Source organism: Oryctolagus cuniculus, chromosome 1, assembly GCF_051225735.1.
Source record: "Oryctolagus cuniculus isolate XC-2025 breed Fujian yellow rabbit chromosome 1, ASM5122573v1, whole genome shotgun sequence".
In the NCBI taxonomy this organism is placed as follows: domain Eukaryota; kingdom Metazoa; phylum Chordata; class Mammalia; order Lagomorpha; family Leporidae; genus Oryctolagus; species Oryctolagus cuniculus.
In genome coordinates this window covers 145,430,090-145,454,290 of record NC_142867.1, presented here as the reverse complement: position 1 = coordinate 145,454,290, position 24,201 = coordinate 145,430,090, and the positions used below count along the sequence as shown (strand labels likewise).

Genomic DNA, 24,201 nt, shown 5'->3' with positions numbered 1-24,201 from the left:
AGGACTAGACCCCTGGGGAGGGGACGGAGACATCAGCATGGACAATGCTAGGGAATTTTTTTTAAGGTTTATTTATTTGAAAGAGTTAGAGAGGTAGAGAGAGAAAAGTCCCCAAATGGCCATTTGAGCTGATCAGAAGCCAGGAGCCAGGAGCTACTTTGAGGTCTCCCACATGGGTGCAGGAGCCCAAGGACTTGGACCACCCTCTGCTGCTTTCCTAGGCCATAGCAGAGAGCTGGATCAGAAGAGGAGCAGCCGGGACTTGAACTGGCACCCATTATGGGATGCTGGCGCTGCAGGCAGGGCTTTAACTCACTGTGCCACAGTGCTGGCCCCCACGCTAGGGATTTAAAGGGCAGGTTTGTGACTGAGCTGGGGCATTCGGGGCCCTAGGTCAGGTTATGGTTTGTGATGGTTGTGACTCAGGCTGTTTGAGAAAGGGGAGCGCCCCTTCAGTGACTGTGAGAGACAGGATGGAAATCCAGCCTTTAGCATTCCCAGGGCCTGGGGGGTACACGGAGGCCAGGAACTTGGGGGCCAGCGCCTTGACTGGGCCCAGGGCGTTATCCAAACAGGTTTTCCAGGGGCAGTTTTAATTGGTCAGTTTCAAGCAACAGGCACGAATCCCCAGGGGGTCCTTCTGCACCCACCTGGCCGGGGGCCTGTCCAGCAGGTGCATGAAGCCGTCCCCATAGGAAGCTGGTACCCAGGAGGGGACGTCGAGGCGGAGATCCAGAGGGGGCACAGTGGGGCCTGGGGGGAAACCCTACTCTGTATGAGAAAGATTTGGACAGAAAACTCATGCAGCCATGACGTAAAACTTGAGAGTTCCCTGCAGACTTCGGGTGGGCACGGGCTCCAGAGACGAAGCGTGCCAGCGGGCTTCCAGATGGGGTGATGGAGAGTCTCGTGGCGGCTGCTGTGTCCCCCCTCGGGCGCCGCCGAGCTTGACGATTGTGAGGCATCCTTGTGTGTCTTACCCAGACAGAGACATTTCACAGCTTCAAAGGCTGTGCTCGCCTTTTCCAGTCTTGCCCTGAGTTAGCCAGGTCGGACAGGGAGTCAGCGTTGCACACACGTGCTTGTCTGCCCAAGAGCCGTGCTGTCTACACGGCTGACACCAAGAGGTGCCTGGGGCTGTGTGGAAAAGTGACTTTGACTCCCGGGGCCTTGCCAGCCACACAGTTGTTTGTCAGCCTGAAACGCTGGCCTCCCCGTCCCAGCAGAGGGAGTGCCCCCCCCCCCCTTCCCGGGGTAGTTGGTTCTCTGCTCTCTCCGTGTCTGCCTAGGATAGCTTGCAGCCCCATCCCACCCTCAGTTGGCTCATCTGCAAAATGGGGTTTGCCGCGTGGCCCACAGGTGGGGAGGAGGGTGTGGGGCGTGGCCTGCAGAGCGCCCCCCCCCCCCCCGCCAGGGGACACGGAAATGGGGCTGCCGGCTCCCTTGCCGCTGACCCCTCTTCCCTCCCGCCCCAGAATGTCCAGCTTCGTGGAGCCACCTGACATCGTGAAGAAGCTGTCCTGGGTAGAAAACTATTGGCCTGATGACGCGCTGCTGGCCAAGCCCAAAGTGACCAAGTACTGTCTGATCTGCGTGAAAGACGGCTACACCGACTTCCACATCGACTCGGGCGGCGCTTCCGCCTGGCACCACGTGCTCAAAGTGAGCTCCGCCCCCGAGCCTGCCCCCTCCGAGCTCGCCTCCTTCTGTGCCGCCAGCTCCCCCCACTACTCCCCCCCACCCCGCCGCCGCTGCCTCACAGCCCCACAGGAGGGGCACTGGGATGCCCATCTCTGGAGAGGAGGCTGTGGAGACGGGACGTGGGGGCAGCCCAGACCCTGGAGCACCCCGAGAAGGGAGAGGGCTGTTGGGGAGACAGCCCTGGAAAGGGCCCAGCAAGGTGCCTTGCCCAGGAACCAGGGGCCAGAGTGCTAGCAGTCTCACTCCCGGGGTGTGTGTAGGGCAAAGGTAGGGAGACTGGAAGACAAGTGAGCCGTAAGGAACCACAAAGTAAACCCTAAGCCCGAGGCTCAAGGGGCCAAGGCCTAGGATGGCTTTTCCAGATCAGCTAGAGCGTGGACTGAGGGTGGCAGGCTCAGGTGTGGCTCTGTGTCGTCTGAGCTCATTTTCAGCCCAGTGTGTGAGCAGGAGGCCCCAGGGCCCAGCACCTGCCGTGAGCAGAGCTTCCTGGAGCTGACCAGCTAGCCAGCCATACAAGACCTTGGCCCCGGCATGCATGCACACACTTGCGGTACTGAGCAGTCAAGGGAGGCGGGGTTGCAGGGCGTTGCTGCTCACCTGCCCAGGGCTCGTGTGAGTGCACACTTGGGGATTACAAAGCGCCATGTGCCATGGTGTCACGGGCAGGAGTGGTAGGCCCAGGCGGGACGCTTTCCAATCCAGGACCCAGTCCCAGCCATCGGGACGCGGTGGGCCCTGTGCGCGCGGCTCTGCCAATGAGCTCTCTCGGCAGGGGGAGAAGATCTTCTATCTCATCCGGCCAGCTTCTGCCAATATCTCCTTGTATGAGCGCTGGCGGTCAGCGTCGAACCACAGCGAGATGTTCTTTGCCGACCAGGTGGACAAGTGCTACAGGTGCACCGTCAAGCAGGGCCAGACCCTCTTCATCCCCTCGGGTGAGTGTCCTGGCGCCCCTGGCCTGCTTACCCTTCCCTGGGCCTGACACTCATCCCAGCCGCATCCCTCCTCTGAGGGATTGGCCGTGGGCCTGGCAGCAGCAGGAGCGAGTTCTGTGTGGCCATGGCTTCAGAGACAGCGAGGTTGCCCGAGGGTCCTGGGCGTGCATGTCCACGGATCTAGAACCCTGTGTTGAGGGACGGTTAGACTGCGCAGGAGAGAACCTGCCTGAGCGTTAAGTGAGAGCAGATCCCATCACTCTGTTTTCCCCGACACTGCCTGCCTTCGAAAATAATACACTTAAAATGCCACGGGCATGCCTCAGCCGTGAGCCGTCACCCACCCTGCCCCAGGTCGCAGGTAGCCGTGGGTGTTGAGGTCTCCCTGCTGTTGTGTGTAGGTTTTTCCCCCATTTCAGTCAGGGCTGCAGCAAGGCCCCGGCATTTCAGTTGGTCTAGAACCCTCTGGATCCTGGAGCAGGGCTGGACTTCACCCTGTCCCCTCCCGGAGGAGCTATGGATTTCCTGCAGTCTGGCCCCAGCCAGTCTCCCTTGTCCCTGGGTGCCAAGGACAGGATGGCCGCCGGGCTCGCTCTCTGGGTCTGAGCGCAGTCCTCAGGTGTCCTGAGCTTGCCCCCAGAGCTCCCGGGCCTCCGTCTCCCCATCTCTGTGCTGCAGAGTTGGACTGAACAGGCCAGGCTACCTCAGACGGAGTCTGTCCCCGTGGAGGCTGGGCCACAAAGCTGCTTCTGGGAATGCCCTGGGGGCAGGTGGGGGTGCTGAGGTTCAGGCCGGCTGCCCTCAGGAGCAGGCTGGAGACCAGCTGTGCCCCTGTCTGTCTCTCCCAGGCTGGATTTATGCCACGCTCACCCCGGTGGACTGCCTGGCCTTCGCGGGTCATTTTCTCCACAGCCTGAGCGTGGAGATGCAGATGAGGTAGTGCATGTACCCCGGCGACCTCAGGCTCCACGGGGAGGGTCCCCTGAGGCCCAGTTGCTGTGACGGGCACTGGGGCTGGCCCTGGGTGGGACCGCCAGCCTCGCTGGGTTTCCTGGTGCTCTGTGAGGAAGGAGCATGTGGCTACTGGTCTCCCAAGACTCCTGAGGGGCCTGGTGTGTGGTGGCCCTGCTGGCCGGGTGGGCTTGGGGTCCCTGAGGCCACCATTGCCTTTCCTGGGTTCTAACCAAGTCCCCTAGCCGTAGCCCATGGCACCATCCAGGGTGCCTGTCCCCACGTGCTTGCTACCCTGGTCCACCTCACCATGCCCAGTGGGGAGGCGTGCTCTGGCGTGGCTGGGGCGTGGCTTCTGTGTGCCTGTGGTCCAGATTCACGCTGTGGCACGGCGTGCCTGGTGCACAGTGCACTGAGCGGTTCTTTGCTGTGGCCCACAGAGCATATGAAGTGGAAAGGAGGTTGAAACTGGGCAGCCTGACTCAGTTTCCCAACTTTGAGACTGCCTGCTGGTACATGGGGAAGCATCTGCTGGAGGCATTCAAAGGTACTGGTCACTGCAGGTCGGTGGGCGCTGCCTGGGGGCTGGCTGCTCTGTCCTCTTGGGAGGGCTGCCTGAGTTTTAGAGAATGAGGCGGCGTGTTGCGGGAGCAAGAGTTGTGCTGTATGGAGCCTGTGGCCCCAGCGTAGTTACGGACAACACTCCCAGCTCCACCCCTGCGCAGGCGGGAGACCTAGGGGTCTTCCTTACTCTGTAGCAGCCCAGGGACCTCTCCTCAAGCTGTCCCGCTGCAGGGCAGGTCCCCGCCCTCCCGGACTCTGCATCCTGGCGTTGCACCTTCGGTCCTGGGCCCCACCGGTTCTTCCGGCAGAATGAGAGCCGGTGGCCCCTGCTGCCATCCCCCCTGCTTAGGGCTCGGCCACACAGCAGTATGAGAGCAGACTGGTGCAAGGTTTGCTTTTACGCACGGTTTCCGTTTTGGTGGTACCCTGCTCTTTGGTTTTGATAATGGCTATGAGCCGAGAGTCTCCCAGAATGCTTTGCACTGTGTCTCTCATTTGCGACAAGCTGAGAAGCATCCTTAACGTTGGCTGGCCAGGTGTCAGTGAACATGTCCGCTACTCCCCATGATTTTTAGCCCTGAGCTTGACTGGCAGGAGGGAGGCCCACCCTGCCCTGGGGGGCTGGTGCCAGGGTGGGGATGGGGTGGCACTGGGGTGGAGCCATGCTGTGGGGTCAGCTGGCCTCCTGGGCAAGTCCTCTGGCCTCTGTGTGTCTGGGCCACCTTCCGTGGGACAGTTCAGAGCCCTGCAGGGTGCTGCTGTGGTCCCCTGGTGGCGTCAGAGCACTAGGCCTGCAGAATGCCACAGCAGGAAGAGGGGAGGATGCACTTGATCCTTGGCCTAAGGGTGCTTTTGAGGCCCTGCCCAGCAGGAACCCCTACCTGGCTGAGGCATGGCGGTTGGTCCCTGGGCTCTCTGTCCCGAGGTGGGACTCGGAAGGCTGCTGGGGATCCTTGGTGAAGACTGTGGGGCAGTGTTAGGGGCCTTGTGGGTGGGCTGTGGGTGGGACATGGGGAGGCCAGTCCTTCCCATTACAGGGTGGGCCACTGGGCGCCCCAGGTTCCAAGAGCAACCGTTGGCAGTTGGGCGGGTGGCTGTGGCTGAGGGCCCTGGAACGTGGGGCCCTGCATGTCCCTGACTAGCTGCTGGCCTGCAGGTGGCAGGCAGTGAACAGTGGGCCGGCTGCCCTCCCCAGCTAACCTGCCCGTCTCCTCCTAGGCTCTCACAAATCCGGGAAACAGCTGCCCCCTCATTTAGTCCAAGGAGCTAAAATTCTCAATGGTGCTTTCAGGTCATGGACAAAGAAGCAGGTAGGCAGCACATCGCTCGTGCCCTGGATGGGGTGGGGGGGGGCGTCCTGGAGACCTGAGAGCAGTGCCCAGCCCATCTGCCTCAGTGAGCTGGTGTGGGGAGGGAGGGCAGGCAGTGCTTACCTGCCCAGGCTGGCCCACATGTACAGGGCATCCCACACCAACACCCTGCTGCTGCTGCTGACTGGGCCCCCTGGGGTGGGGGACCCTGGTGGTTAGAAGTCCCCTCCAGTGGATGAGAGAAGTGAATGGGCTCTGGCACGCCGGAGGGGAAGGCAAGTAAGGGCTAGGCAGCCGTGGGTGGACTGCACTGTGTGAGCACAGACAGGCCTGGAGCCGGCAGGGGGCAGACAGGGACCCAGTGAGCAGGAGGCGTCTGGTTCTGGAGAGGGAGGCTCAGGACACCCCCGGCTCCTCCTGGCCAGCCAGCATCAGCTCAGAAGTGTGCAGACAGCTGGGGGTGGTCTCCGGTGAGCTCCGTCACCCAGGGCTGGGTGTGCCCACCTGTGAGTTGCAGGGCAGTGGGGGAGGGCGGGTGGTCACAGCAGAGCCTTTTTGTCAGGACTGGGGTCCAGGGCCCTGTGCACCTAGGCCGTCCTGTGGCTGCCCTTGCTCTTTGCCTGTTTGGTTGGCCGTAGTGCCGGCTGGGATGTAGAGAGTGACAAGGGGCCTCGGGGGCCAGGGCAGGCACTGACCCCACCCACCATCATGCAGGCCTTGGCAGAACACGAGGACGAGCTTCCCGAGCACTTCCGACCCTCACAGCTCATCAAAGACCTGGCCAGAGAGATCCGGCTCAGCGAGGTACGGCCCGACCCCTGGAGCAAGAGGGGACCCACTGGCCTGGGAGCCAGCCGTGCCCGGGGAGGCCCACTGGGGGTGGGCCAGGGTCCCCCACAGCCCCTGTGCTTTCTTGAGCTCACCTGGGTGAGGGCTCAGCCCTCTGGATGTGAAGATGCAGGGAGCGAGGGGTGGGGGATCTGGAAGGAGCTTCTGCATCCGGATGTCCTTGAGCCTGGCCCAGCCCTGCAGCCTCCTGTGCTCAGGAACTCAGGAAGACACGAGAGCCCTGGGGTGCGGGGGCCTGGGGGCTGATGGCAGGGCCGCTTAGGATGGTGTCGCAGGATGGCAGGGTGGGTGTGAGCACGTCACGATGGAGTGGCTAGGTGTGAACCCGTCCCTCAAGGACACAGCTGGTGGCGGTGTCACTTGCTGGCACAGATGAATGAGTGTGTCGTGGCGTGGGAGCTGTGAGACTCCCGGCTGCATTTTGCAGAAACCCAGTCATGGCCCTCTCTGCTCTGCCCGCTCCCCCCGCCAGAATGCCTCCAAGGCGGTCCGGCCGGAAGTGAATGCTGTGGCTTCCTCAGACGAGATCTGTGAGGGGGACCGGGAGAAGGAAGAACCCCCATCTCCCATCGAAGCCACCCCACCTCGATCCCTCCTAGAAAAAGTGTCCAAAAAAAAGACTCCCAAAACTGTGAAGATGCCCAAGCCGTCCAAAATGCCCAAACCCCCCAAGCCCCCGAAGCCGCCCAAGCCCCCCAAGTCTCTGAAGCTCAAGGATGGAGGCAAGAAGAAAGGGAAGAGGAGCCGGGAGTCCACCTCGCCCACCATCCCTGACCTGGACCTGCTGGAGGCCCACACCAAGGAGGCGCTGACCAAGATGGAGCCACCCAAGAAGGGCAAGGTGGGTGAGGGTGGGCGCTGAGGGGGCCCGGGGTGCAAGCCCTCTGCAGAGCCGGCTGTGCTGCAAACCTCTGGGGTCTCACTGTGGGGGCAGTCTGTCAGGCAGACGTACTGCCTGCTCCCCACCCAGGCCCAGAGCCTGCGAGGGTAGGAGCAGCCCAGGAAGCCCACAGAGCGGGGAGGGGGGGGGGCGCGCCTGCTGGAGGGGACAGAGTGGCATTCCAGGGAGGGGTGGGAGGTTGTAGCGGACTGAGAAGCTGTCCCTGGGGCCAAGGCCTGAAGGTGACAACATGGTGTCCATGCGGGCACAGCAGGGAAGGAGGATGCTGGTGGAGAGGACGAGGGCAGAGGCAGGGCTGCCGTGGTGGCCTGAGTCCCTGTGGACAGTGAGAGAGGTGGGCTCAGCCCTGAGAACCCTGCCCCTGGGATTTTGGGGCCAGGAGCCCCTGACATCAAGTGCCATTGAGTGTGGGCTTCTGCCGGGAGGAGGCTCCCGCCCACTTCCTGGGAGCAGCAGCCCACCACTGTGCAGTGGGATGTGTCCGTGTTCTTACTCAGGGCAGGCTCAAGTGAGTGAGTGCATGCACAGATGAACGGGTAGGTGGATAGGTGGATAGATGAATGGGTAGATAAGCTAATTATCAGATCAGTGGACAAATGAGGAAATTGAACATAATATGGATGTATGATTTTTTAAAGAGATGTATTTTTATTTGAAAGAGGGAGAGAAGATGTATGTTTATTACAGAGGGAGAGAAGAGAGACAGAGAGAGGGATCCTCCATTCTCTGGTTCACTGCTCAAAAGGCTACAATGGCTGGAGCTGGACCAGGCCAAAGCCAGGAGCCAGGAGTTTCATCCAAGGCCCAAGCACTTGGGCCATCCTCTGCTGCTTTCCCAGGCACATTAATAGGGAGCTGGATCAGAAGTGGAGCAGCCAGGTCTCAAGCCAGTGCCCATACGGGATGCTGGTGCTGCAGATGGTGGCTTAACCCACTGTGCCACAGTGCCGGCCCCGGATATGTGCACTAAGGATGGGTGAAGAAATGAGGGGAGGCCGGCGCCACGGCTCAATAGGCTAATCCTCCACCTAGCGGCGCCGGCACACCGGGTTCTAGTCCCAGTCGGGGCGCCGGATTCTGTCCCGGTTGCCCCTCTTCCAGGCCAGCTCTCTGCTGTGGCCAGGGAGTGCAGTGGAGGATGGCCCAAGTGCTTGGGCCCTGCACCCCGTGGGAGACCAGGAGAAGCACCTGGCTCCTGCCTTCGGATCAGCACGGTGCGCCGGCCACAGCGCGCCAGCCGTGGCGGCCATTGGAGGGTGAACCAATGGCAAAAAGGAAGACCTTTCTCTCTGTCTCTCTCTCACTATCCACTCAGCCTGTCAAAAAAAAAAAAAAAAAAAAATGGGGATAGATGGATGAATGAACAAATGGGATGGGAGAATGAATGGGTTATGAGCTGATGGGTGAATGGGTGGATGTGTGACCAAATGGGTGATTAAGTGGATAGATGAAGAAATGAACGAATTCAAAATGAATGGATATGAATGGATAGATGAGCAAATGGACGAATGAACTGACAAATGGGTGGGCAGATGGACAGATGGACGAATCAGTGGACAAGTGGGCAGATGGATGAATTAGTAAACGAGCGGACAGCAGATGGGGTGGATGAATGACCGAGAATGGCTGGGTGATTGGGTAGATGAAAGAATGAATAGATGATGGGCTGGCGCCGCGGCTCACCAGGCTAATCCTCTGCCTGTGGTGCCGGCACACCGGGTTCTAGTCCCAGTCGGGGCACCGAATTCTGTCCCGGTTGCCCTTCTTCCAGGCCAGCTCTCTGCTGTGGCCAGGGAGTGCAGTGGAGGATGGCCCAAGTGCTTGGGCCCTGCACCCCATGGGAGACCAGGATAAGTACCTGGCTCCTGCCATTGGATCAGCGTGCTGCGCCGGCCGCGGTGGCCATTGGAGGGTGAACCAATGGCAAAGGAAGACCTTTCTCTCTGTTTCTCTCTCTCACTGTCCACTCTGCCTGTCAAAAAAAAAAAAAAAAGAATGAATAGATGAGTGGCGGACGAGCTGCGTATGTGCCGGTGGACAGGTGTCCATGGGCCGGGCCTTTGTGCTGTAACTGGAGGGGTTCTGTCTCCCTCCCGAATTGCATCTGGGTCACTGCTGCTCTCTTTTCCAGGCTACAAAGAGCGTCCTGAGCGTGCCCAATAAAGACACAGTCCACACGCAGAATGACGTGGAGAGGCTGGAAGTCCGAGAGCAAACGAAGAGCAAGTCGGAGGCCAAGTGGAAGTACAAGGTGAGACGTGCACACATGTGTGTGTGTGATGTCAGCCTGTGAGGCCATGTGTGTGTGTGTGTGATGTCAGCCTGCGAGGCACTGCGTGTGTGTGTGTGTGTGTGTGATGTCAGCCTGCGAGGCACTGCGTGTGTGTGTGTGTGTGATGTCAGCCTGCGAGGCCCTGTGTGTGTGTGTGTGTGATGTCAGCCTGCGAGGCCCTGTGTGTGTGTGTGTGTGATGTCAGCCTGCGAGGCCCTGTGTGTATGGGTGTGTGTGTGATGTCAGCCTGCGAGGCCCTGTGTGTGTGTGTGTGTGTGTGTGTGTGATGTCAGCCTGTGAGGCCGTGTGTGTGTGTGTGTGTGTGTGATGTCAGCCTGCGAGGCCCTGTGTGTGTGGGGGATGTCAGCTTGCGAGGCCCTGCGTGTGCGTGTGTGTGTGTGATGTCAGCCTGTGAGGCCCTGTGTGTGCGTGTGTGTGATGTCAGCCTGCGAGGCCCTGTGTGTGCGTGTGTGTGATGTCAGCCTGCGAGGCCCTGTGTGTGCGTGTGTGTGATGTCAGCCTGCGAGGCCCTGTGTGTGTGTGCATGTGTATGTGTGTGTGCGTGTGTGTGATGTCAGCCTGCGAGGCCCTGTGTGTGAGTGTGCGTGTGTGTGTGTGTGTGTGTGATGTCAGCCTGCGAGGCCCTGTGTGTACGTGTCCGTGTGCATGCAGGCTGTGTCGGCCTGTTCCCAGGAGGCAGTGCCAGGGGGGTGTCTGTGCCGGCCGCCTTCTCCCGTGTCTGTGAGGCTACAGGAGACCCAGCGCGCCGCCCTCTGTGTTGATGGCAGTTCGCTCCCCCGGCTGCTGTCCGTGCCCTGGCTCGTGCTTCCCTGGGCTGGGCGGTGCTGAGGGCCAGTGCTGCAGGCCCTGGGGCTGCAGTGGCTGCCGAGTCTGTGGGGTGCAGCTCCCGAGTGCCCCACAGTGGCCCAGGCAGCCGGCAGAGCCGTGGGCAGCCTTCTGCCTATGCGTGCAGTCAGCGCTCAGGCTTGGTCTTGTTTTCAGAACAGCAAACCTGACTCCTTGCTGAAGATGGAGGAGGAGCAGAAGCTGGAAAAGCCGCCCGTGGCTGGAAACAAGGACAAGTTCTCCTTTTCTTTCTCCAACAAGAAACTCCTGGGGTACGTGAGGGTGCAGGTGGGACGGGAGACCATGCAGGCACCCCACAGTGCACACATACACACCCCCACAGGCTACACACCCCACAGTGCACACATACACACCCCCTACAGGCTACACACCCCACAGTGCACACATACACACCACACAGGCTACACACCCCACAGTGCACACACACCACACATTTACATAGCACACACATCACACACTGCACATGTATCCCAAATACACACACACACACACATTGCACCACACACCACACTGTGCGCATACCACACACACACACCATACTTACCACCTGCATTCCCACTGCACACTGCACCGCACACATACACACATACACAGAGTACAGAGCACACACACCTGAGCATTTGGGTTCCCCGGCAGTGCCCCTTCCCATGAGCTGGTAGCGTCTGTGCCCTGGGACCCGTGGTCCGGTGCAGATCCGGGGAGAGCTACAGTGGCACAGCCTCTGCGTGGGCCTCTGCAGGGCAGGCCGGGACAGCAGCACTGGGGGTGGGCTGGAAGGAGGCCGCCTGTGGGAGGCACAGCACCTGGCGGGGGAGTGCGGGTGACTCCACAGGTGTTTGCTGGGCAGTTGTGGGCTGGTGCTGAGGACATGGGCATGGCCTTGGCTCTTAGTGGCCAGTGAGGGGGGCAGGGTGAACTTAGTAATCTGATAAATCCACCTAAAGTTATGGCTGTGACAAGTGCCCTGGAGAAGGATTCACATGGGAGTCAGGAGGACTTCTGGGAGGAGGGAGGAGGTGCTGAGTTGAGTGATGGACAGCATTCTAGGAGTGGCACACCTGCCAGGCAGGACTCAGGACACGTGAGCTTGGCCCCCAGTCCCGCTGAGATGTTCCCCATGCGGTCACTTGCTGACTCATGTCCCTGGGGAAGTGGTGGCCACTTTCCCTGGCCTGGCCTCAGTTTCCCTTTCTGGGTGCTGGAGAAACAGGAAGCAGGGCCTGAGAGAGTGCGGAAAGGGTCGGGGTCCCAGCAGAAGCCCCAGCAGAAGCCAAACGTGTGTGGGTCTGATCTGCGGGGCTCCATTACTGTTGGGGTCTCAAGCCCGAGGCTGACCCCTGACCAGCAGGGGGCAGTACAGACACTCCCCGACAAGGTGAATGGGAGAGGTAAGGTCGACTGGTCAAACACACCACAGCACCCGTGAGTTCTGTCGAAGCAGGAACCACTTTATTGAGGAAGTGTGCAGGCTTATAAAGCTTACGAAGGACGTGCGCAGTAAGGGAGCCAATCAGTGAAAAGGTCACGCAGGCATGGGTAGACCACGCACAGGGGCATCTTAAGCAAAGTATAGGGATCACGCACTGTCCACGTGTCCGGAACCAAAGTGGACCTGTCCCTGCCGGTGGTCTGATCTTACGTGGCTTAACCGCAGCAGCCGCAGACAGGCCCCTCGAACATCCGCCAGGCGCCATATTGTAGTGGAGGTTTTAGGCAATGCCCAACACGTTACCGCATGTCTCGAGCCTCGAGCGTGTCACTTACCTTATCCAAAGCTCTGCATCCGGGTCCCGGGAAGGCTCCCGGGTGGCATCAGGTCGGTGACAGTGCTACTGAGAGTGTAAAACGGGAGGAGAGAGCTGCAGGTGGCTCTCCGGCTGTGCACGCACACTTGCCTGTGTGTGCATGTATGTGTGTGCTGTGGCCCCGCCACCACCCTGTGCCCAGTGCTGACCAGACAGCTGTGGCTCCCTGGGCTCCCGATGGGAGCTGTGTCTGTTGGAAGCACCGGACATCTCTGCCTGGGCCTGCTGTCCCTGTCCTTGGGAGGGAAGCTGTACTGCAGCCCTCGCGGAGGCCAAGGCCAGAGTGCTCGCAGGCCGAGTGCGTGGGCACGCCTGTGTGTGGGAGCTCTGCCTGGCCCCGCAGGGAGACGGATTACGCGGCTCTTAGATCACTGTGTCTGTGCTTTGGCCCTGGCCATGAATTCATTTTTCTAAAATAGCAGTGCAGGGGGAAAAAAAAGAAAACAAAAAACAGGCAGGTTGGATCCCATTGCTGTGTGTGAGGCTGGTTTCAGCACGTGTCAGGGTATCTGAGCCGCTGGCTGGAGGCCCACGCCATTGCGGCCCTGGACAGTGGGGCGGAGGCTCGTGTACTTACACCGTCCAGGGAAATGCTTTCTCCGTGCCACGCGGGCTGCTTCAGGGCCACGCTCGGGGAACACAGCGTCCGGGAGTGGGCTATGGGGCTGGGGCTGGGTGAGTTCCCGAAGCCCTGAGCAGGCAGGGCAGCGCCGACACTTGCCCCGGGGCCAGGGTCCCGAGGGCCATGCTGCCCATGCGCTGGCCTTGGGCCACACGGGCGCCCGCTGACTCGCCGCCTTCTGCTGCCCTAGCTCCAAGGCGGTGCGGCCCCCGACGAGCCCTGGGGTGTTCGGGGCCTTGCAGAACTTCAAGGAGGACCAGCCCAAGCCCGTGCGGGATGAGTACGAGTACGTGTCGGACGACGGGGAGCTCAAGATCGACGAGTTCCCCATCAGGAGGAAGAAGAATGCCCCGAAAAGGGACTTGTCCTGTGAGTGTGGCGGGGCCTGGGGGGCGGGGGAGGGCCACCGGGGGCCAGTGCCGGACGCCGTCTGCTCTGCTCGCAGTCTTGCTGGATAAGAAGGAGGTGCTGCCCACGCCCGCCACGAAGCCAAAGCTGGACTCCACCGTGTACAAGGTGAGCCACCCAGCCTGTGCTCATTGGCGGGCGGGGCTCTCAGGGGCCCTTGGCGTGCCTGAAGGGAGGAAGGAGCCCCCTTCCATCCCGGGAGCCCCGCTGACCGACTGCTCTGTGCCTCGCAGCAGAGTGATGACTCGTCAGACGAGGGCTCGCTGCACATCGACACGGACACCAAGCCCGGCCGCAACGCCAAAGCCAAGAAGGAGAGCGGGGGCTCTGCGGCTGGCATCCTGGACCTGCTGCAGGCCAGCGAGGAGGTCGGGGCACTCGAGTACAACCCCAACAGGTGGGCCCCGGCCACGTCCGGCAGGTGCAAGGCTGGCCCTCGGGCTGTGGGGCTGGGGCCAGCAGGGGCTGAGCTGGCTGGGGCCCGGGCAGGGCTCCCAGAGGACAGAGGTGCCGGCCTGGCCAGCATCCCACTGGGCATTGTGTGCAAGGAGAGCTAGGGCTTGTGGCTCTCAAAGCAGTCCCAGGGAGGTCACGGGTGTCTGTTTTGTTTTCATCACTGTGATCTCGTTTCGTTACATGAGAATCACAAGGGGATTCCGCTTGAGTACCGCAGACCAGTGCCTGAGGGGGTGGGTCTACACATGCCTTCGAAGCCCCCAGCTGGGTGCACGTGGGGACCCCAGCCACCATGGGGAGTGGCGTTCCCCAGTGCAGATCCCAGTGCACAGCAGAGGCAGGCCTAGACTCTCCATGTGGTTCTCGAGCCCACGCCTGGGGTCTCCAGGGTGTTGACTGCGCCAGCCCGTGATATGTGTGCCCTTGTCTGACGGGAGCGCCTTGGCCTGCGGAAGACAGGGCCCACGGGGCCTGCCGGGTGGCTGCCGAGCCTCTGCACTTTGCAGGGTAGGTGATCCGGGGCTGCGCGGCCGACAGCTCAGCACAGCCCCGAGGACTGTTCAGGGTGGGCTGAGGCCACTCTCAGATGACAGAGGGGCTCCAGTGAAGCGGATTAAGGGTGATTGAGAGGAGCTCTGGCTGACTCAATTGGCTGTGTTTTATTTCACAGCCAGCTGTTAGTACTCTTTTTTTTTTTTTTTTAAGATTTATTTATTTATTTGAAATAAATAAATATCGAGAGAGAGGTCTTCATCTGCTGGTTCACTCCCCAAATGGCTGCAATGGCTGGAGCTGGGCTGATCCAAAGCCAGGAGCCTCTTCCGGGTCTCCTACGTGGGTACAGGGGCCCAAGCACTTGGGCCATCCTCCACTGCTTTCCCAGGCCACAGCAGAGAGCTGGATTGGAAGTGGAGCAGCCGGGTCTCAAACTGGTGCTCATGTGGGATGCCGGCACTGCAGCAGTGGCTTTACGAGCTGTGCCACAGCACCAGCCCCATAGGCACTCTGTTTTAATGGGACTGCAGCATGAGCAGAGGTACCCCCAGTGCCTTGGGGACAGATTCCCTGTGTGCATGAGGTGGTCTATGTTCTGACCTGGAAAGAGGTGCTTGTGCCCACCCGGTGATGTCTGGCTGTGAGTGCCTGCCCCGCCCCCCGCCAAAGCTGTGGCCCTTGCTGGGCAGGGCTCCACGTGTTGGGGTCCACGTCTTGGGTAGGAAGTGTGTGCCAGCTGACACCGCCATGCCGGCCACTGTGGGGCCAGGGCGTCTGGGGCCACCCATCCATGTTGGTGGCAAATAGGTCTGTGTACCTGGCTGGGCACCGGGGGTCTTGCAAGGGTTGGGTCGGGGACCCTGGCTGTGAATGAGAGCCAGGAGGGGGCGGCCTGTGTGCTAAGGAGAAGCCCCGAGCTGCCAGGTCCTGTGCGTGTGTCCAGAGGAGCGCGCTGTGCAGCGCCAGCGTGTGCCCACACACGTGCACACACGTGCCTACTGGGCCTCTGCAGCCGGCCGGCCCCCGCGCCGCCGCGGGCAGTTCCTCTCCCAAGTCTCCCATTTGGAGCGTTGGTCAGTTTTTGATGGTCCATTTGCTCTGTTTTGAGTACTGACTGTTTGGGGAAGAACAGCTGAGGAAAATATGCTAATTTCTCGAGGATCGTTTGCTTAGTGTTTACCGCTGGAGAGGGAAAAGGAGAGGATTTTGGTATGATAATTGGAGGATTAAAGTATTATTTTCTATGCCAACTGGTTAAGCTTTGCCCACTGATTCGCCTGCGACCGCGTGGACAGACGGGCCCGCCCCCAGGTCACTTACATGGCATGGGTGGCAGCATGCTTTTTGTGTGGGACCCGCGTGGTGGGTGTCCTGGCGCCTCCCGCCCCCGCTGCAGGCTGGCTGCAGGCCCCGCCCTCCTGTCTATCTGGGCCCAGCAGGCTGGAGCGTCAGGCGCCTGGTGCAGGCCATGTGGGGTGAGCTGTCCGTGCTCCCTGCTCCGCAGCACTGCGGCCCAGGTACCATGGGCCTCCAGGGGCTCTGAGGGCTGCCTCGCCAGACTTGATTTTCCCATGTTCGTGGCTTTGGCTGGTGGGCGGCGACTGAACGTGGCTGCATCCCCCCTCCCCAGGCTCATGGTGCAGTCTCTCCTTGTCCACGGGACCCTCAGAGGGCCGATGAGTCTGGGCCTCAGTCAGTGTTGGCCCTCGGAGACAGCTCTGGACAAGCTGGCATGGCCAGCCACAGGAGCAGCTGTGTTCACTGGGGACAGCCTCGTCTCCCAGCTGGCTGGTGGCAGGGCCTCCATGTTGGGAACCCTCTTGCCTGGGCGCCTGTGTGTGTTTGCTGATAGTGGATGGCCCCTGCGGCTGCCTTGGTTTCCTCTCTCACCTCCCACACGCCCTGCCTCCAGCAAAGGGCATGGGTGTACAAGTCCACGCAGCACCCACGTGCACTCCAGCGGGGCCTGGGCCTGCCATGCGTTCATCTCCCACCTACCCTCTTCTCATGGTTTCACTAACAATGCTCCGGCCAGTCCTTGGACATAGTGGGGGTGGTACCAAAGGAGTGCTGGGAGGGGCAGGCCCAGAGTGGAGGAAGGAGATGGCAGGCATCTTGCGTGCCTGAGTCTGGTTCCTGGAGTGCTGGATACAGTGACAGTGCAACTAGGCCTTCCCTGAAGGCTGGGGTTGGCTGTCCTGTCCGCCTTTGGCCAGGGCTGGGGCCACAGGGCGGTGGGCAAGGATGCGGCCCAGAAAGGATGCTGAAGGCCAGGCCCGTGTGGCGGTGTGGGAGGCTGTGGGGCTGCACATGGCCTGGGGGTCCAGGGGGACCCCTGACCCATCAGCCGTTTGTTGTGAGCTGCTCAGGTGAGCCAGGGTGGGGGCAGGGCCTCATGAAGAGGCTGGGGCTGGACCCTGTGGGCAGCTCTGGGGGCCTGGAGGGGAGGCCCCTGTGGACGGCCTTGAGGCAACACTGGGCACTGGCTGTGTGAGGTGACAGTGACCACCTTGTCCAGCCCTCTGGAGCCCGGGCAAGCCTGTCACACCCTGGTGTTTCAGAAGCCCCTTCTGGGAGGCAGGGAGCCAGTGCCGCCGGGGGAGGAGGCGCAGGCATGGGGCCGGGGCCGAGGACACAGCCCGAGCCCCGGGCAGCCTCTGTGGGAGTGGCGGTTGGGTGGCCATGAGAAAGCCTGGGATTCTGGTGCCGCCGGAGATCTTGGACTGAGGCAAGTGGCAACTGTGCCTGTCCAGGGAGGTCACAAGGGTGGGCATGGAGAAGTGGGGTCCCCTGGCGAGGGAAGGCCGTCCTGCTGCCATCCCGGGGCAGTGGCCGACAGGTGTCCTGGGAGGGGAGGGGGACACGCTCTGCACTGGGGAGAGAGGTGCAGGGTGGATGTGGGAGTGTAGGGTGTGCAGAGCCCACTGAAGGGCATGGGAGGAGGTGGCTGAATCTCTTCACAGCTGAGCACGGGGGGGGGGGGGGGACCCCGCTGTCCTCAGCCTCCTGACCCTGCCCGGGCCTCCAGCCTTCCCCACGGGCGTACGGGGAGGTGAGTGGAGGGGCGCAGCTGGCCTTTTCCCATGGGGAGATCATCAGCCCTTGGCCACCCATGCCACTCCGTGCCCTCTGCTGGGCTGCGAGGCCCATGGGCATGGGCCTTGGGCTGTGGGCCGTGGCCAAGGGCTGAGTCCCTGTCTCCCTGTGCCCCCAGCCAGCCCCCGGCCTCCCCCAGCACGCAGGAAGCCATTCAGGGAATGCTGTCCATGGCCAACCTGCAGGCCTCCGACTCCTGCCTGCAGACCACGTGGGGCGCTGGCCAGGCCAAGGGCAGCTCGCTGGGGGCCCACGGCACCCGGAAGAACGGGGGTGGCGGTGGCAAGGGTGCAGGCAAGCGGCTGCTGAAGAGGCCCGCCAAGAACAGCGTGGACCTGGACGACTACGAGGAGGAGCAGGACCACCTGGACGCCTGCTTCAAGGACTCGGACTATGGTGAGCGTTACGGCACGGGTGGCCACTTGCCCTGGGGTCTGGGGCGGCTGGGTAGCAGGGGCCCGCCTTCATTTTGAGCTGCGGTTCACTGCTGTGAGGTCTGCCGCGGGAAAGCGTGCACTTGGGGAGCTGGCGTGTGCAGCCGAGGCCGCAGTCCTCCGGGGCAGTCATCCCCGCGGAAGGAAACCCTGTGCCCATCGCCTCGCCCCAGCCCCTGGAACCACTGCTCCGCTGTCTGTCTGTGGGTTTGCCTGTTCAGGACATTTCATAGATTTCCCTTGGCATCATATCCTCAAGGTTCATCTGGGCTATCACAGTGTCAGGATGCCTCCCTCCCTCCCTCCCTCCTTCCCTGAGAGATCTTCCATCCGCTGGTTCACTCCCCAAAGGGCCGCAACAGCTGGAGCTGGGCTGATCTGAAGCCAGAAGCTTCTTCCAGGTCTCCCACATAAGTGAAGGGGCCCCAAGTTTGGGGCCATCTACCACTGCTTTCCCAGGTCATAGCAGAGAGCTGGATTGGAAGAGGAGCAGCCAGGACTTGAACCGGCGCCCATATGGGATATCGGCACGGCAGACAGTGGCTTTACCCACCAGGCCACAGCGCCGGCCCCAATCCCTTCCTTTTATAAGGCTGACCAACGCTCCGCTGTTGTGTTAACCTGTCTGTGTGCCGGTGGATGCGCGGGTTGCTTCTGCTCTGGGCTGTCTTGAGTAGCCGTCTGCAAACATGGGTGCGTGGGTTTCCTGCTGGGGGCCAGTGCTCACGTGCTGCCTGGCTCTGTCCCAGGCGAGTGGTTACTGGGCTGCACCCTGCCCATCCAGCCTGTCGGTCTCTGTGAGGCGGAGAAGCCTGGGGCCACACCAGAGGTAGGCTGGGGGTTCCCGGCTCCCGCTAGGGGGAGCTGCTCCGGCTGCAAGGGAGACGTTGCAGCCACTGCTGAGAGAAGCTGGCACAGGCTCGTGCTTCCCAAGGCCGGGTGTGCTGTGGCTCACTTCATCCGGGGCCGCCTCCAACACCTGTTCCTAAGGCCAGAGGCCGGGCCTCAGCCATCCCAAGGCTGCTGTGACTGGGAGAGCTACATGTTTATCCTACTGTCCCCGGGAGACGCCTCCCACTGGCCCTGCCCCACATCTGGTGGACAGATTGGGTCTTCGTGGTGGGGCCCGCCCTGCTCCGACAAACACACTGACAGCGAAGCCAACTTCTGTTTCAGGCCGTCTTAGCTCCGGGGGTCCTTGGCAGGCCTTGGCGCTAGAGGGCTGCGCCCGGCTCAGAGCGGGTCACTGCAGGTCCCTGAGTTGAACCGCTCCCGCCAGGCAGGCCCTGCGCCATGGACGCTGGACACGATTTCCTTTGATAGCCGCGGAGACTGCTCCCCACGCAGAGCCTTTCCTGGGACCCGGGGCCCGCGCCTCCCTGGTTTCCCCCTGTGCGCTGCAGCTGCCTCCATGGCCAGGCCTCTGGGTCTCAGCTCTGCGAACAGTGGTGTGGACAGCAGTCCTGGGGGGCGGGCATGACTGCTTGGCAGGGTGCAGGTGCCCCGCCGTATGGCAAGGCCCAGCCCCTGTGGACGGGCTCTGAGCGGGGGCATCCTCACTTGGGTAGCTTCTGTCCCCAGTGATGTGGCACAGCCCTGAGGACTGGCCTGGGGCCACTGGTCAAGAAGGGCTGCTGGCACCTGCAGCTTCCCGCCCCCGTGGCCACGCCCAGTGGCTCAGCGCCCCGCCTTCCCTCTGCCTCCTTCAGTTTACCCCTCCCTGGAGTCTGACGAAGACAACCCCGTCTTCAAGTCCCGGTCCAAGAAGAGGAAAGGATCGGACGACGCCCCCTACAGCCCCACAGGTAGTGCCAGGGCAGGCGTGTGAGTCCGGGGCTGCTCCTGCCCGGCCCACCGCTGGCAGCCTGGCCCCCAGGGAGGGTTCACTGCCCTGGGGGTGGGATGGGCCCAGCTTCGCCTCACCCAGAAGCCCCTGACTCCTGCCCCTCCTCTCTGGGTTCCTCCTGTGAGGAGCTCCACCCCCAAGCCCGCTTTATGGGGCTGTGGGATGCCTGCCACTGTGGCCAGGGGCGTGGGCTCTATCCTCCTTCCACATGCCCCCCCGCCCCGGGGCCTGCCCTTTGCCGTCTTGCGTGTCTGGGCTCTGCCCCAGGGAGACACCAGGGAGGCACCTGTCTGCTTGGGTGGCCAGGCTGTGACGCTTCTGACGGCTTCGCCTCCAGGGGCCTGGTGCTCGTAGCCCTGGACTCTGGGACAGGCCAGGTGGGGTGGGCCCAGGCCACGAGGCTGGTATGGGCCGTGGCTGATGGCTTGAGGGGCTTCTCTCTTCCACAGCGAGGGTCGGCCCGTCAGTGCCAAGACAGGACAGGCCTGTACGCGAGGGAACCAGAGTGGCCTCTATTGAGACTGGGCTGGCGGCCGCCGCGGCCAAGCTGTCCCAGCAGGTGAGGAGGGGCTGAGGTGGGTGACACCCAGTGGCCAGGTACCATCATGCCCCCCTGGGCTCAGGCACCCCCGGGCACGGGCCACCCAGGCTGCGGGCTGCAAAGGACCTGGGGCTGCTTGATGACAGAGTGGCCCATTCTTCTGGGCCTCTGAGGCCTGTGAGTGGGGAGCAGGGAGCCAGACTCGGTGGCCTGGAACCCTGAGTCTGGGCAGGTGCCCTTGCTGAGGGTGGGCTGTTCTTCGATGCGGGGGCCTTGAGGCCTCTACGCGCCCCTGGCCGGCAGCCTCTGCTGGCGGCAGCCGGCTTCCTCCCCAGCGCCGTCTTGTTTGCCTCCAGCTCCTTCTTACTCAGGAAGGGGAGGTCCTGAGCCTCAGGTATCCCCTGGACTGGGCTCAGGGAGGTTAGCAGGATCTGAGAGGCCACGCCAGCCCCCCACCGCGCCCCCCCACCTCCCCCTGCCGCTGGGCAGGTGTGCGTCGGGAGCCAAAGCTGGCAGACTGAGCTCATCATGGCCAGATGTGTGGGCCTGGGAGAGGTCCGGCCCTTCCCGCCTGCCCCCAGCGGGTCTGCCCCGTCCCCGGTGATAGTGGTGGGTGTCTGAGGGCTGCAGGTAACGCACCTGCGTGCCTTGTTCAAAGGAGGAGCAGAAAAGCAAGAAGAAGAAGAGCGCCAAGAGGAAGCTGACTCCTAACGCTGCCTCCGCCTCCACCACGCTGGCCTCCGCCACGCTGGCCTCCGCCACGCCGGCCTCGGCCACACCGGCCTCCACCACGCCAGCCTCCACCACGCCAGCCTCCGCCACGCCGGCCTCGGCCACACCGGCCTCGGCCACGCCGGCTTCCACCACACCGGCCTCCACCACGCCGGCCTCCACCAGCACGGCTAGCAGCCAGGCCTCGCAGGAGGGCAGCTCGCCCGAGCCCCCGCCCGAGTCCCACAGCAGCAGCCTGACTGACCATGAGTACACGGCGGCTGGCGCCTTCGCCGGGGCCCAGGGTGGCCGCGCCTCCCAGCCCATGGCACCCGGCGTCTTCCTCACCCAGAGGCGGCCCTCGGCTTCACCCCCCAACAACAGCACCGCTGCCAAAGGTAGCGTCCTTCCCGCCCTCCCCGTCATGGCCTTGTTCCCCGGGAGGGGACGGCGCTCCACCAGGGGTGGTTCTGGGCCTGGGGCAGCAGATGCCGGGGTCCAGGGCAGGCTCTCTGAGCATCTGCGTGCCCCGCAGTGTAGCACTTGAGTGTTTACGGCTGGCCTGCCAGGTGATGTGCCTCGTCTGTGTATGACAGAGATGGACGGATGGGGCCGGGGAGGGGACCCTGGTTACGGCAGAGTTGTCCAGGTCCTCAGCTCTGGGGCCTGACGCGGTCAAGTGTGGCTGGGGGTGGCCTGCGGTGAGCCAGGCTGACCCCCCAGGGTCCCTCTGTGTGGCTGGGGGACAGAGGAACCTGGCCAGAGGCCCTGCAGCCTCGCTGTGTCTTCCCTCTCCTGCCCCCAGTCCACCCCCCAGATCGAGAGCCTGGCGTGGTCACTGGCGTGGCTCCAGGTGGCCGCGTTGCAGGGGGTGGGGGCCCCGGGTGGCCTCACGTTCCGTGAATGCCGACCTGAGCCTGAGTCCAGCCGCTCTTCATGGGCCGTAGGGGCGCGGGCGAGGGGCTGCGTGCTGCCCCCTCACTCATCTTCCTTTCTCGTGTCCCTGCCCCCCCCCCCCCATCTCTCTGTAGGAAAACGTACAAAAAAGGGCATGGCCACCGCCAAACAGAGGCTCGGGAAGATTCTGAAAATTCATCGGAATGGGAAACTGCTCCTTTAAAGCTTGGAAAGCCAGGAGCCTTCGCTCCGCTCAGGACCCCTGGAGCCCCGCTGAACCATCGCCCCCCAGGAGGGTGGCCAAGCTGCCTTGCCCGGGGGTGGGGGCCTTGCCTCCTGCCAGCTACCACTTCCCCAAACGAACGCGTGTCCCGGAGCAGGCGGGGGGGAGCCGAGCCCGGCCGTCCCGCGGTTTGAATACGGACGTCCTTTCTCAAGTTGCTTAGAGTGACCAGTTCCTGAACAGCAGCCCTGCCAGGAGGAGGACCATTCCAGGTTCAGGACAGCCTCCGGGCACCCCTGAGTGTGGGTGTGACTGCAGGGGCCTCCGCAGCTCTGCTGGGAGCGTGAGTCCTTCCAGGAAGGCAGAGTGAGCCAATGCTCACCAGCCCCAGAGCGTGAGCTGGCCACAGGCTGGTAGCCTCCAGGGGCTTAAAAAAATAAGGCCAAGAACACAGAGAGGAGGAGGAGCAGGTGGGGCGTGAATGTGCCTCCCTTCCCTTGCCTTCCCGAGTGATTCTCAGACAAGTGCGGAGGGCGCTTGGCCAGCGAGGAGAGGTGTGCCCTGCGCTCCCCGGCTGGCCGCGGCAGGCCGTGTGGTGGGCCTCGTGCCCCGAGTGCCCAGGGGGCATGCCTCGGGGGCGGCTGGGACCGACAGCCAGGTCGGTGTGTTAGGGAGCCAGGGAGCCGTGTGGAAAGGGAAGGGCGGGGGCTCGGCCACGTCTTTGGGTCCGGGGGGCCCAGGCTAAGCCACGGGGAGGGCCCCCGCCGGCCCTGCCAGCGACGCTCCCGAGAAGCACTTCGCAGTCGGAACGCGGCCCTCGTGTGCGTGGCGAGCGTGGGTCGTCCCTGGGCGGCGCGTCCGCCCGGCGACACAGAGTGGCTGGATTTGTTTCTCAGGCAATCCTGTATTTTCATTTTAGATGTATTTCCTGAAGCATATTTTTCATAGAATGTAGCGTGTAAATAGCTTTTTAAATAACTTCTTTTTTATAAGAGTAAAAGTATCTTTAGGGATTTCTTTCTAGAGAGTCCTCCATTAACATTTATACGAGTTTTTTGCCGAGTCTGACGGACAGTGGGTTCCGACGCTTCTGCCCTCGCTCTTTCTTTCCTTCCGTTCCCGTCGCTGTCGTTTTTCTTTTAGGAACTAAGGTATTGCCTGAAAAACAAGTGCCGTGTGTGCAGCCGCTGCCCCCGCCGCGCCCGCGTCAGGATGACTTCGACTCTATACCAGCTCTTCGTTTTCCTTCTTGTATGATGAGGGGTGGGGATACAGTTATTTTACTAGCACCTTGTGAAGTGTTTCCGTGTTTTGTGATGCTGTAATTTATTAATGTTTGTAGCTTTTTATATTTGTACATTTCTTATGAGCTTTGTTTATACACCCGTCCCCTGGATGTTCTGTCCACGGGGAGAAGCAGCTTGGCGGAAGCCTTCCCCACTCCCACTTGTCCGGGGAGGCGCGGCGGGGTCCAGGGCCCGAGGCTGGGAGAGGGGGACCCCGGGCCCCAGGCCTGCTCGGAACCCGCGCCCCGTCCTTGATGAGCATTTATATAATCGAACCCGGGCACCAAGCTGGTCTCTCTCTCTCTTTTTAATTTTATTATTATTATTTTGGCAACATGTACATTTCTAACAAAGTTTATCGTGGCTATTAAAGTGTTTTATTTCCCGATTCATATTACTCTTGTATCGAGTCCATGAGGTCTAAGGCAACTTAGACCAAAGTTTTAAAAAAGTAAAAATATTTCAGGTTTTGTACAGAACCATGTCTGTGTCATTTCTGCCTCCTTGGCCTTCATCTACCGTCGTGGTGGGGGGACGGCATTGGGGGTGGGGGCCAGGCCACCGGCATTCCCCACAGCAAGCCTCGGGGGGCCCCCCCAAACCTGCAGTGCCCCGAGCCGACTCCCAGGGCTGGGTGGTCCTTGAGACCCTGGCTCTGCCAGTCTCAGCCCCGCGAGTGTCCTCGGGGGGCCCCTGGAGCTGCCTTACTCACAGGTGCCTGGCCTGGCTGAGTCCAGGGCACACGCGCAGGTGCACCCACCCAGCATGGGGCCAGACCCCCCCCCCCCCCAGAGGGCACTCAGAGGTTCAGGGTTCGTCACGACAAACCAACGGGAGTGGCCCTGGCCCCCGACAGACGCACGGGAATAAGGGGACGAGAGAGGGTGTCCAGCACGGGGACCAGGTGACAGTTCCTGGTTGCAGTGGGTGGGGCTGCTGGGACACAGGTGGTTCTATGGTGGGGGCTGATGACAACGCTGACAACGGTAGGCGAGACAGCAACAGTCACCATGGGCTGCTCACACCGTGTC

At 62.1% G+C, this 24,201-nt stretch overlaps 1 protein-coding gene across 2 annotated transcripts in view; it reads left to right on the top strand.

Moving 5' to 3' along the window:
* The window catches only part of PHF2 (PHD finger protein 2), an 87,844-nt gene extending 64,195 nt beyond the window's left edge, over positions 1-23,649 (top strand). Inside the window, exons 6-22 of one of the 2 annotated variants that reach the window (XM_051846981.3) lie at positions 1,476-1,662; positions 2,474-2,636; positions 3,485-3,572; positions 4,028-4,134; positions 5,370-5,461; positions 6,176-6,265; positions 6,783-7,151; positions 9,343-9,462; positions 10,486-10,601; positions 12,968-13,146; positions 13,223-13,293; positions 13,419-13,582; positions 17,351-17,628; positions 19,376-19,471; positions 19,962-20,071; positions 20,712-21,162; positions 21,796-23,649. In XM_051846981.3, the coding sequence (XP_051702941.3) occupies positions 1,476-1,662; positions 2,474-2,636; positions 3,485-3,572; positions 4,028-4,134; positions 5,370-5,461; positions 6,176-6,265; positions 6,783-7,151; positions 9,343-9,462; positions 10,486-10,601; positions 12,968-13,146; positions 13,223-13,293; positions 13,419-13,582; positions 17,351-17,628; positions 19,376-19,471; positions 19,962-20,071; positions 20,712-21,162; positions 21,796-21,884 (2,770 nt within the window). In that variant the 3' untranslated portion in view covers positions 21,885-23,649. The remainder of the gene's footprint in view (positions 1-1,475; positions 1,663-2,473; positions 2,637-3,484; positions 3,573-4,027; positions 4,135-5,369; positions 5,462-6,175; positions 6,266-6,782; positions 7,152-9,342; positions 9,463-10,485; positions 10,602-12,967; positions 13,147-13,222; positions 13,294-13,418; positions 13,583-17,350; positions 17,629-19,375; positions 19,472-19,961; positions 20,072-20,711; positions 21,163-21,795) is intronic. The other variant, XM_051846983.3, reaches the window with a different exon arrangement.
* Positions 23,650-24,201: the final 552 nt, after the last annotated feature.